The 13,550-nt window shown below is 45.3% G+C and overlaps 1 protein-coding gene across 1 annotated transcript in view; it reads left to right on the top strand.

The window, feature by feature from the left end:
• ATXN10 (ataxin 10) overlaps positions 1 to 13,550 on the top strand; it is a 159,685-nt gene that overhangs the window by 122,490 nt on the left and 23,645 nt on the right. The window contains exon 10 of the mRNA XM_082739628.1: positions 8,421 to 8,484. Coding sequence (XP_082595754.1) covers positions 8,421 to 8,484 — 64 coding nt within the window. The remainder of the gene's footprint in view (positions 1 to 8,420; positions 8,485 to 13,550) is intronic.

Genomic DNA, 13,550 nt, shown 5'->3' with positions numbered 1-13,550 from the left:
AACAGGAGAGATTGCCATCGGCGGAGTTGTGCCCAGGGGGGTGTTGAGGGAAGTTATATCAAGCGAAGGAAATCAGTGTATTCGGGGGGTTATAGTGTATGGAAGTAAAGTGCGTGAGAATTTGCCCCAGGGTCAAGTGGGGGGTCCAGTTGTGAGACTCTGATGCGGCGGCAGCCACACTGATGCTGTGTGGGAAACAGTGTAATGCTGCTTGGAGGGAGACCACAGCAAGTCTGAGACGCATCCTCTAATCCCTAGAGCAGTCACTTAAAAAAAACGAATGAAAGAGGGAGGCTTAGTCGTGGCATAAGGTGCTGAGGGCAAGCCGTGGGGGTGGCGGGGTGCTTCCCAGGGAGGCGGACATTCTGACCTTGGTTTGTCTGTGGTTGCACGGGGGCAACTACAGTCTGCGATATGTCAGTCATTGCTCAACAAAGCTGGGTTTAGGAATTTGGGGGAAGAAAAAAGAAAAGTGCCAGAGGGGAAAACATGAGGGCAGTGAGCTCCGTCCTAGGGTCTTCTTTCAGGGTTTATGATGGGTCCCCTGCGCTGGCTTGGTGGGTGCTCTTGGCCTTGGCCCAGGTCAGGAATTCTCAGCTCAGCTGCACATTAGAATCCTTGGAAGACTCGATCCAAGACTCTGATCCCCTGACTTCACTCTCCAAGACTGATTTCTTTGTCCTGGGGTTGGAACCGCAGGATCGGTCCTGTTTGAAACCTCCCAGGGGTGCCGACATGGAGTCTAGCCTTGGACTCTGCATGCTAGATCAAGATCGCCTGCAGAATCTACCAGATGGCCTGTGACTTCTTGAGTTGTAGCCCCATGACCTGTTTCTCTGGCGGCCGGCAGCAGCTCAGTCATGAAGTGCCTGGGCTGATGCTGCACGAAACAGCGCAGAAGTGAGTGCAACATGGAGATGAACAAGACCGTGTTTGCCGTCAGACTTGACCGTGAGAGGCAACAGCTGGCAAGGGGCTGCGGGTAGGGCTTAGCCACCCAGCATCACACGCAGCTCATGAGACACTCAGGAGAAGCTTGACTCACTCAGAGTCACCACGGCTACCGATTTCTTCCTTTTTGCAAGTGCCAGTCTTTAGAACTTTTAGAACTTTGCTTGTATTCGGTGAAGAAGTTTTGTGTCCAGCCCTTTGCAAGTGTGGGTCGTGAAGGAAACCTTCAGAATCTCGGAACCAGGTGAGAGCAGTATCACAGACGCTGCTGTGTCTTATGTCCCGACGTGCGGGGACGTGCAGGGTACCGTGCTGAACGCTTCCTCTCGGATCTTCACTGTAACCTCCTGAAGTGGGCATGACCCCTCGTCACACAAAGTCTGGACTTCGGGAAGTTCAGAAACCTCCTCCAGGTTCCGTGGCTGAAAGGATGGGCTGGAATTCTCACGCAGGGCTGTCTGCATCCAGAGCGTCTGCCGTCCCTCCAGGAGATTGGGGGATCCTTGAGTCTCGGCCCATGGGCAGGTGCGTCCGCATTTCTGACCGGGTGGTCCTTGTCATCCAGCATTGCCTTTGGGCTCCAGGCCCTCTGAGTGGCTGTGAGCGTGTCTGAGGATGGCTTCCATCCCACGGAGACCTTGTTGGAGCATCGCCACACCCCTGCTGGTCATCGATTTCATTTCGGAACAAGGACCCTGATTTCTGTTTGTGGATGTATTTGCTTTGAGGAGCTGTATTGTGAACACATTTTTACCAAATGTCAGTTATGCTCAATTCACTATGTATTTCATGGAGATCAGTTCCTGTGTTGGTATCATGCTCTGGCCCTTCTTTGAGTTCTTGGATTTTTGCATTTAATGTTTGCTGTGAGAGCAGTCAGAACAGTTGAGGTTCTGTTTTCTGTCCATCTAATTACTTTCCCAAAGGAGCTTAGACAGTAGAGGTTGGCCTGCACACTTGGCAGAGTACCTTCCCTGAGATGATTGGCCAAGGAAGGAGGGAACGGTTAGCAAATCAATTAATGGCCCTTCTGTTTACACTTTATTTCCAGGGGCTAAATGTTCGTTTGTTTAAGCCAGACTTGCTGTCTTGTTGAGATGTGTTACCTCGTGAAAGTGTTGACTGAGCTTGGCTCCTTGATGTGCACTATAGCTTGTGACTCATTTATTGCAGGTCTAGAATCAATTCCCAACATGTTAGGTAAGAAAACAAACAGCTTCCTTGTTTTATGAAGTGTGAACAGAAGAAAACTTGTTAATTTCCTAATTGTTCTCCCCTGCCCCAGACGGGAGTGCCACACGTGTAGCTGCGGCAGTCAACTTGAGCTTGGTCGTAACACCTTTGTGTTACCGGTCACTCCCCCTGAAGGGCTGGCATCGGCGTGTCCTTATCCTGGTGATGGAACCGGAGTCCATTCTTGAGTATATAATTGTGTATTTGTCATAATGCCACCGTCATCCTTGTCTGGAGATCATTTATGTTACAAACGTTTATGAATCTCTTTAAGAAGTTCTCTTGGATAGGGACGCCTAGGTGGCTCAGTCGATGAAGCTTGGCTTTTGGCTCAGGTCATGAGCCCAGGGCCCTGGGATTGAGCCCGGCTTCAGGCTCCCTGCTCAGTGGGGAGCCTGCTTCTCCCTCTCCTGCTCCCTCTCCTGCTTGTGCTCTCTCCCTCTCTCTGTCAAGTAAATGAATAGAATCTTTTAAAAAAATGTACCTTATATCATTTCATAATGGAGCAGTGTGAATAAGAAATATTTACCTGGGAAAGCATGCCCCCAATACAGCTACAACCCTAGTGTAACATGGTCTTCAACAGCTCTTTCATTCGCTCTTACTGCCTGCCTAAATTTCACATTTAACATGCGATTTCGCTTCTTTCAAAGGAAATCTCACCCGTTTAGCACCCCTGAGGATTCTCCTTATCCACTGCCCCCTCAAAATGAGATTCTTTTTGTATCAAATATTAACTCCTGAATAGTTTTATTTCTCACCAAAAAAAAAAAGATTTTTGAAAATAAATTTACTATTTTGTAGACAGAACGTTTTTTGAATTAGGTACAAAGTAGGATTGTAAACTCAGCTCTGTGGACGTGCTCTTCCTGCTTCTTCATCCTTGAGGGAGCTCCACTCTCACCGCAAGCACCGAACCCCTGTTAATAGCGTGACCAGCAGATGCCATCATGGGGCACCGGCAGTGCGCGAGCCTCTGTGGCAGTCAGTCCCCTTCTCGCATCCGCTCTTGGAAGTGAGCCCCATCCTCCCATTTTATGGGCGAGAAAACACAGTCTCCTGGATTAAGTGACTTGCCCAAAGTCACACAGCTCAGCGGAGCCGCAGAACCAGGCCTGGGCCCTAGCATGCTGGCCCCCGAGCTCTCGCTTTTCATCCCTGTGCTGTGCTGCCTGGCCGGCTCCTGGAACATTCCCTGGTCCTCTGGATCTCCCAGATTTTGTACATGCTTTTCTCCCTGCAAGACGTACTCCACAGCCCCCTTGATTTGTTCACTTAATGTGTGTTTACGCTTATCTCGAGCTAAATGCCACTTCTTCCGGGAGGCCTTCCCTGTGAGGCCAGTGCTGTATGGTCAGACACCAAGCTACTCCAGTATGTTCCAGGAGGATTTAAGATCACATATTTGCAAAGGACTGGAGGGTCCAATGGTATCCCTTCATCACTATGGCAGTCACCAGGCCCTTGCTCCTTCTGGATCCTTCCTCTTCAGCCCCGGACAGAGGCATTGGCAATGTCGTTGTTAGTAGCCCAGTCCTGCTGGTAGGTGCGTGGCAGGTTATTGGAGGAGACGTGCGGTATGAGGGTTGCATTGGGAAGCTTTGACTATAATCTCACTGGGGCATTACCAGTTTGGCCAAAACATTTCCTTTTGTGCTTTTCAAGCATGTGACCCCTTCCAGGTGCAGCCCTCTGTAGGGCTCTGACCTTCCGAGCCAGTGCTTCTCACACTACCTGTACTGAAGAATGTCCTCTCTTTTCTTCCAGACCATCCTGGACCAAGATTCTTATAAAATATAATACAAATGAATTACTAGAAAAATAAAAAATTTTAAAAAGACCTTCAAACCTAGAAGTTATTAGTTTAAGATTCAGGGTACGTAACAGCATAGCAGGACAACCCTGTTAAATCATTAGCTCGGTTCCTGGCTTTTTCCTCTTCTGGTCTGTTTTCACAGACTTGCGGTGGTCTCTGGGCCACTTTGAGTAGCACTCGTTAGTGAAGTGATCCTGAGGACGAGGGTACTTAACTCAGGAGCCCCACTTCCTTATTCAGTAAAGTGGAGCCAATAATGCGTACCCGGGCTCCATCAGAATAATGGGAAACATGATGAAAGTGTCGCTCCTTCGCGCCTGCTTGATGTCTGTTAAGTTCATTTCTCACCCTATCTCCAGTGCCTAGAAAAAAGGGTAGAAATTAGATTTCTTCTCTTCCTCTCTGCCTCTGTGAAACTGAGGATGGTCAGTATCAGTGACCCTGCGGCGGGAGGGCTGCCTTCTTCCACCGGGACATGTATTTATAGATGGTTCCCAGCTCACGGTGGCTCGACTTCGGAATTTCCACCCCGATGATGGTGTGCGAGAGATAGAGACCGCCCTTGGAATGTTGAGAGTGGATCTTTTCTCGGGCTAGCGATCCCGCACTGTGCTCTCTCTGGTGACGTGGGCCAGCGGCGACAGCTTCCTGTCGGCCACACCATCACACAGGTCAGCAGCAGCTGACGCGCTGACAGCCGGGCCATGCTCTTCAGCCTCTCCATTTCTCACTCTGTACGGGAGCTGTTTCACACTCTAGTATCAGATTGGCTTTGTGGCAGATGATTTTGTCCCGCCGTAGGCTGATTACGTGAGCGTTCAGAGCACGCTTAAGGTCAGCGGGGCTCCGCTGCGACGTTCAGTAGGTTGGGTGTAGTAACGATGGGTTCTTTGGGACATATCCCCATGGTAAGTCGAGGAAGGTCCGCAGTTCATCCAGCCCTGGGAATGCTCAGTGATGCTTGTCTTGTCTTCTGGGCCATCACAGTAGGCAGCTAGGGAATAAATATTTCTTAGAATTAAAAAAGTAGATCAGGAAATCTTACTAATGTTTCTAATTTATAAGTATCAAATTAGCTTCTGGATTTGATAGTTCTTTTTTATGCTGAAGATATTTTTTCCTAAAAACATTAATTATCCTTTGCTTTAAGCTAACTATATAAATAACGGTTCAGAATAAGTGAAGCTGAATGCCGTCTGAAGGTTTTTGTGTGGTTCTTTCTGAGTTTAGGATACACATCTCACCAGGGACTGTTTCAGTCCTGTGAAATAGTTTTCTTTGTTTTACGTGTCATCAGATTAAAATAATTTTGTAAATTTAACTTTTATATTAAGGCATAATTGGCACATAACATGACATTCAGATATACAACATATTGACTCAGTATTTGTGTATATTTTGACATAATCACAAGAAGTCTAGTTAATATCCATTATAAATTTAATTATATAAAATATAATTTTAATTATATAAAATTATGTAAAATATATTCAGGCTTCCAAAGTCGGAATCCCATAGGCAGGTACATTAACAGAGGCCTTGTCTTCATTCCTGTTTCTTGTGCCTTGTTCTCTCCTCATCCCCTGTGGATAACCACTAGAGCTTTTTACTTCACCCTTCAGGGCGTCTTTTGGGAAATATAACAAACTTTGTATATTTCTCCTGATTCATGACACAAAAGGTCCACAGACAAGGCCACGCTGCACTTTGCTTTCTTCACTTACCTTGTGTCCTAGCGATCCGTGCCCAGTAGTGTGTTAGGTCTTCTCCACTTGCGTTCCCAGCTGCGTACAAGCCTTTCGCATCTGTGCCATAGCGCATTTGACATTTGAGCCATTTCTGGGATCTTTGTTGTTATACATTGCGTCATATACAACCCGATTAGTTGTCAGAGCAATACAGAGCCAACCACGGTGACACAGCCCATCACACCTACCAGGACGGTTGACAGGTACTGAGAAGGATGTGCGGCAGTGGGAACCCTTGTGCGTCGCGGCTGGACCAGAGAACAGTACAGCACTTTGAGAAGCACTCCGGCGGTTCCTCAGAATGTTCGAGACCAAGCCGTTTTCCCTCCAGATACACAGTGGGGAGAATGAATTATAAATCATCCACTCAGAAACAGGTACACGGTGATCACAGCAGCATGGCCGCACTAGCCAGAAAGTTGAAACAACTCAAATGTCAGTGGATGAAAACATGGTTTCTCCAGATGATGGAATACTATTCAGCCATAAAAAAGAATGAGGCGTTGGTACTTGCTTTGGCGTGGAAGGCCCGGAAAGCATTACACTAACTGAAAGACGAGGCCCCGTACTGAACGGCCCCATTTGTACGAAACGTCCAGAAGAGGCAAATCCAGAGACAGAAAGATCAGTGGTTGCCAAGGTTGCGGATGGAGGAAGAAGGGAGGAATGACTGATAGGTGTGGAGTTTCTTTCTGGGGATTACAAAATTGTCCTAAAACTAGGGAGCAGTGATGGTCGCACAACCGTGGGAATAAACGAAAATCCACTGACTTGTGCACTTTAAAAAGGTAAACATTACCGTGTGTGAATCGAATCTCAAACTTAACAAAAGTAGAAAGTGTGCCACAGTGAATCACATGTGCAAACCTAACTTCGTAGGACTGTGCTGTTTGAGGTGTCGTCCCGGGGCGGGGATGACTGAGTCAGAGAGCAGTAGCCCCTGTGAGTCTGCTTGACCCTGCACAGCCCCTCCTTGCCCCTCTGTGCCCCTCCATGGGCACTGTGCCATTTTAGCACGCGCTCTGGCAGTGTACGAGGACACCCGTCTCTCCCTGTCTCCTGCTCCTTTGACACTTTTGGGTGAGAGGCAGTGTCTCAGCTGCTCACAGTTTGCAAAGTGGAACTTAAACTCCAATGCCTGGGGTCCATCTGCATTTCTTTGTTCTGTACCATTTCTGTTCATGTATTCGATCCATTGTTTTCTACTGGACCACTGGTCTTTTCTCGATTTTTACTATTTTTTTTTAAAGATTTTATTTATTTATTTGACAGACAGAGATCACAAGTAGGCAGAGAGGCAGGCAGAGAGAGGGAAGCAGGTCCCCACTGAGCAGAGAGTCTGATACCGGGCTCGATCCCAGGTCCCTGAGATCATGACCTGAGCTGAAGGCAGAGACTTTAACCCACTGAGCCACCCAGGCACCCACACAAGTTCTTTATATATTAACATACTAACCTTTTGCCTGTGGTAGCTAATAAGTAATTTTCCCAGTTTTTATTTGCCTTTTTAAAAAATGTATTCCAACTTTTAAACCTTGTCCCTGTTGCTACGGGATTGTAAGTCATAGTTTGAAAAGCTTTTCCTAATTTTTTTTTTAAGATTTTATTTATTTATTTGACAGAATGAGACACAGCAAGAGAGGGAACACAAGCAGGGGGAGTGGGAGAGGGAGAAGCAGGCTTCCCGCTGAGCAGGGAGCCAGATGTGGGGCTCGATCCCAGGATGCTGGGATCATGACCTGAGCTGAAGGCAGATGCTTAATGAGTGAGCCACGCAGGCGCCTCTGCTTTTCCTATTCTTAACTTAGAAAAATAGTCCACTTACTAGTACTACTGAACTATGATAAACTCCAATCCATTTGCAGTCTATCTTGGTGAACAGTATTGGGAAGAGAGATACACTTTTTCGTCCTTATATGGCTGTCCAGTTGCCCCAACATTTTTGAGGAAAGGTAAGAAGAAAAATAGTGTATCCCTTTTTGTATATCTGTTTTTAAATATTTCTGAGTTGGTGGAGGTTTCCCCCGATAAGCCAAAGTAGAGCGTTCCTCTGAAGCCTCATAAACCAAGAGGGCAGAAAGCAAAGAAGCAATTACCCTTAATTTACATGGAAAAATTTTTGAGCATTTTCATTCCCAAAAAATAACCTACCAAATCCTACCAAATAACACCTAAAACCTAAAATAACACTAACATGTCATAAAAGCAGGAATGATACAATGAGTACGCAGCCCACGTAAAGTGGAAATCGTGCCTGTACACCAGCGTGTAACTTAGCGGTTGCAGGAAGACGGTGAGCACACGGCCAGGCCGAGAGGCAGCGACGAGGGGTGTTGGGCTGAGTCATTAGAGGTTGGGGTGGTGGGAGTTACAGGAGACCGGGTAGCAGGGGAGGGGAGGAGGGTCCCCTGTTAACTGACATCTCATCATCATCTGAAACCTTCAGGGCAGGCTGGTCACTAAGATCTACACCTCCCGTGTCTGCCTGCCTCACCATCAAGGTCACGTTTAGAACCCTGCTGTGTCCCATGGGGCAGGCTTAAACTATAACAGGATGCTGTGACATCGTGGCAGCGAGTAAGGAAACACGAAGGAGGAACCAGTGCTCTGTCCTCTCCACCATGACCCAAGGTTTTGTCCGTTTGTAAATTTTCCTTTTCCTTTCTCTGCAGGTCAGTGAGCTGGACGGCATCCCCTTGATCCTGGACAGCTGCCGCATGGACGACAGTAACCCCTGTATCCTTGCACGGGAGGCGGGAGCATCGGCCCCAGTCAGGGTGCTGGGCTCGCTGGGTGTGCGGCCGCTGGCCTTCTCTGCTTGTGCCTCAGAGCTAAGCCACTTTCTCAAAGTTCGCGTGCTGGAATAGAAGTCCTGTGGTCTATGCGGGGTAATGAGTGGGAGTGGTCAAGGTCGGGAGAACATTCTAAACCAGTCTTCTCCTCACAAGCGCTTTAAAATTGGGGGGTTGGGGAGCGCTCGTCCACGGTCCCCCTGTGTGCAGCAGCGCGTCAGTGTCACCTTTCCAAACCGTGCGTATTTGTAGATGTGAAGAATTTGGGTTTTGTTTTTATGTTTTTATTTTTCTTGTGCTCTAGGCAGTCTGAGTATCCAGTCTTTTGGGACAAACCATCTTCATGATGGTCTAGTGACAGACATGAGGGGTACTTGGAGGCCCCAGGAATGGAGAGAAATATTTCAGTGACACCAAGTACCCATTTTGGACAGGTTCTGCCCTGTGACCCTCTGGTACTGAAGCTGGGCGCTCCGGTTCTTGCCACTACCTGGGTGACCCCCTTGCTGGGAGGGCGTACAGGGAACCTGCTTATTCCAAGCCCCGTCACCCAGCGGCACTGTAGGAAACTGATCACAGAACAGTGACGAGGACCTCCGCCTGTTCAGGTTTGAGAGGTATTCTGGTAAGTCCCAGACCTCCCTGGTGACCGCCGGACTCAGTCCAGTCCCTCGCCCTGGCCTCTGCGTGCCCCTGCGTCAGTTGCACGTGTTTGGGGAGGAAGGTGATAAGAACGTGGAGAGCGTAAGCCCCGGAGAGGCCGTGAGCAGCCCAGCCTAGAACTGGGAAGCCGGGGGAGGGGGGCACTTAACGAACACCCCCCACTGGTTTCTGTCAAGAAGAGAAAAGGAGCTGATGAAAATCACGTATTTAAAGTGCGTAGATGGCAACATGCTCATTATTGTGCTAAAGATACCGTCATTTGTCTGATGAGCGATAGAAGAAAATCTCTGGATCTAAAGAGCACAACAGTTTATAAGCCCAGTCAGGAAAAGACGAACAGCCCCAGAAGACTGTTCTTCGAGTGGAGCAGAGTTGGCTCGCTGCATCGCGTTAGTCAGGCGCGACAAGCTCTGTGCCTCACAAGGCTTTGAAATTTGTCATAGTTCCCTAAACAAGGAAGGGAAAAGAAAAAAAGCTTTGGCTCCCAAGGAAGCAGTACGAGAAAGCTCGAGCGCATTCGTAGTGGGTGCACTTCCTGATGGAAAGGATGAATTATGTGAAAAAAGAAATTCACCCGCAGTCCCATGTTCCCCGAATTGACCTCCAGGGAATGAAGGTTTTGATCACTGGTCTTTGGCTCTGACAGGCTGTTGCACACAGCACGTTATGGCCATACAGACCAGCCGCCCGTGGCTCATGCTGGCAGAGTCTCTTTGGCCTCCTTGCCAGTAATTCCCTCCTTTCCAGAAACATTCCCTGAACCCTTACTGGGTTCCTGCACGTCACCTCATTTAATTTTCCAGCTTCGAGAAGCAGGTCCTGTCGTCACCGTCGCCCCCATCTTGTAGATGAGGATGTCCACCGAGACAGTCTCTGTGGCTCGTCCTACAGATCTGACCCAGAATGTAAGTTTGGTGTGTGGCTGGTTCTTAGCTGCTCCCCTGTCCTGCCTCATGAGTCCCAGGGAGGGGACAGAACACGTCCATGGAAACACAGTAACTGTTCGTGTAGTAGAGAAGTCACTCAGCATGTATATGGTCAAGCTGTATATAGCTAGCTTTTACAGTGATAATTAATGAAGAATTTCAAGACCCCAGAATATTCTTTAAATTGTCAAGAAAAGTTAAAATATGACATAGTTTAGTATGATGCATATTTGTTAATTCTTTGGAGTTTTATTAAAGCCTACCACATTCGAAAGGCCTATCCAGTATGCATAATAAGATAAGAGATAGCATGCTGAATTAGCAGAGCGAAGGGAAATGATGGTTGGAAGGTGAGAGATAAGGAAGCGCGAGAGCCCGGGGAGTCAGTCTTTAGATGTGAGCCGTAAATTAGAACCTGGCCTTCCAGGTCGCCGGCGTGAAAGGGACATGAAACAGATTCCAGAATGAAACCGCACCAGGCCGCCGTCCGTGCTGTTCCTCTGCTCTCGCTCACAAGCAGATTTGCCAGAAAATTCTCTAACTACCCTGACTTGGCCTCCTTCCCTCCCATTCACTCTCCCCCACCCATTCTTAGTTTTTTTCAGTTCTTATATTTTCTTTTCATCAAAATAATACCTGTGTTGTAAATGCCAAAGTGTACTGAATGAGGGAATGAGGTCTCTGCCTCCACTCTCCACACTTTGAGTTCACTCTTAGCTCGCTTTTCTAGCAGTTGCTTTTGTACATCTCAGTAATATGCTTTGCTGCTTGCTGTTTCTTGACGTGGGTATCAGAGTCCAATAAATCTATCATAACATGACATGAGGATTTACTCTAATGTGCACCTGTGCTCTCCTCCCTCATGTCACCATAGGAAAGGCTAAAGATCTTGTGTTCTACTGCTGCATGACTAACAAGGGTGAGCATCTTCTAGCGTGTTTATCTGCCATTGGGACTTTGTGTGTGTATGTGTGTGTGGGCACGCACGTGCGCGTACATAAACTGTGCTTGATCAAACCTCTTGCCCGTGTTTTTTCATTGGGTTTTCTCTCTGTAATTTATTTGTAATAGATCTTTGTATGTTCTATATAGAAGTTCTTAGTCAACTACATGTTTGCTAATGTTTTGTTTCTCCTGTTCTGTGACTTACCTTGCCATTCTCTTTATAGTTTATTTTAATTAACAGAAGTTCTTAACATTTAGTCAAATTTATCACTTTTCCTTTAGGATTAGTTCTTTCGGTATGTATCTTGTTAAATATTTTCTAGCCATGAGGTCGGGATGATAATCTCTATTATCCTCTGAACGCTTGACAGTTTTACTTTCTATATTTATGTCTGTAATTCACTTTGAGCTGATTTTTGAGTATGGTGTTTATTAGGGGGTCTATTTTTATATTTTTCTATATGGACACACCATCGTCTCAGCTCAGTTGTTGAAATGAACATGCCTTTTTAGCTGTAGTGCCTTCTTTATCCTAAGTGTCCAAATATGTGTGGGTCTGTATTTGGAGTCTGTTTTCTTTTCCGTTGATCTCTTTGTCTGTCCTTACACAAATATTATATTCTTTCAGTGCTGTCACTCTCTAACCTGGCTCAGTATTAGTCAGGTCCGTCTTTCCAACATGTCTCTTCTTTTTGAGGAGTGTTATGGCTATTTTTGATCACTTGTTTTTTCACATAAAAGTTTTAGAATCAGCTTGTCAAATTCCACACATTCATGCTTATGTGTTTACGTGCACATACATGTACGTACACACATGAAATCAACCAACAAAAACCAGTTTAACCAACAAAAATGATTTAAATCCACACATATTGAATTACTCTTTGAAACTGCATTGACTAAAATCAATTTGTTGAAAATTGACATCTAAACAATACTATCTTCCAGTCCATGAATATGGTGTATCTGTCCATTTACTAGGATTCTTAATTTTAAGCTTTTATCCTTTTCTGTGTATTTTATAGCTCCATCGCATAGATTTACATGTGTGTTATTTTTGTTACCATACATTTAAAGTGTTTTCTAATTTCCATTATGGTTTCTTCTTAGACTCCTGGATTGTGTAGAAATAGATTTCTTAAAATCTGTACAAATAGAACTTTTCTAATTCTCTTTTGGAGATTGATTTCTAGCATAAATGTGTTATGATCAAAGAATACATGCTTTTCTGTCCTATGAAATTTATTGAGACTTGACTTATGACCCAGTATTCAGTCCTTTTTTTGGCAACCATTCTGTGTGTCCTTGAAAAGCACATTTCTCCAGTAGAGGGGATCAGCATTTTATCCACATACATTAGGTCAAGTTTGTGAAATTTTTGTATTTTTTCTGATATTTTTGTCCATTTTGGTTTATCAGTTACAGAGAGTTTTAAAATATCAGTCTGTGGTTATAGATTTGTTTCCCTCTTAGTTGCATAAATTTTCCCTTTGTATATTTTGTGGCAATGTTATTAGATAAAGGTGTATGGCAGGCTTTGAGATATGTTCTTGTCATTATGAATTGAACCTCTTTATCTTTAAAAACACTTGTTACCCGATATTAATATAGCTCCTCTAACTAGCTTTTGGTTGGAATATGTGGGGTATAACATTTTCTACCCTTTTATTTTCAACTTCTCTGCATCAGAGTTGTTTCTTGTAAACAGCATGTAGTTGGGTTTTTTCTTTAATGTATTTTGACAATCTCTGCCTTTTAGCTGTTGCATTTAGCCCATTTATATTTAATATAATCACCAATCTGTTTATATTAAAGCCTTTCTTTCCTATTTTTTCTTCTTCTTTCTTGCTTTCTTTTAGATTATTTTGTATAATTTAGTTTTTATCTTTTTTTAGTTTAAATGTTCTTTATTTTTTCTGTTCTGTTAATACCCGGGAAAATTACAATATGCATCATTAACTAAGGAAATGTTTGTCTGCTGTTTCTCAATCCTTTACCGCCTTCTCAGGACCATTTAGTCGTCCCCAACTTACATGCTGCTGTTGTTACACATTTTAATTCTATTTTCAAACCCCACAATATCTGTGTTCATTTAAATCTGTCCACGCATTTACTGCCTTCCCTGCCCTTAACTCCTTTTATCTCTGTTTGTCCAAGTGGGATCATTCGCCTTCTGCCTGAAATCTTTAGAATTTCCTTTAAAGTGGGGCCGCTGGTGAGGAAGTAGTTGAGTTTGTTTGAAAATGTATGCCTGATACCGCCATTCTGTTGGGAAAGCTGCAGGATCTTTCCATTTTAACATGTATACTTCAACTTCGTTCTGTTATTTCCAGTGCGGTATCTGGCATCCTCCATGCCAGAGTATCTGTTTTATCCTTGTTATTGATTAATGAATCTTCCAATCTTATATTGAGATAGAGAAAGGAGACCTAGAGGTACACCTATGTTTTAACTTTGTAAACAGGCCTTCTGTTTT

The sequence above is a fragment of the Mustela nivalis genome, assembly GCF_964662115.1.
Source record: "Mustela nivalis genome assembly, chromosome: 7".
Lineage (NCBI taxonomy): Eukaryota > Metazoa > Chordata > Mammalia > Carnivora > Mustelidae > Mustela > Mustela nivalis.
The sequence above is the reverse complement of the archived record's forward strand: the minus strand, read 5'-3'. Positions and strand labels throughout refer to the sequence as shown.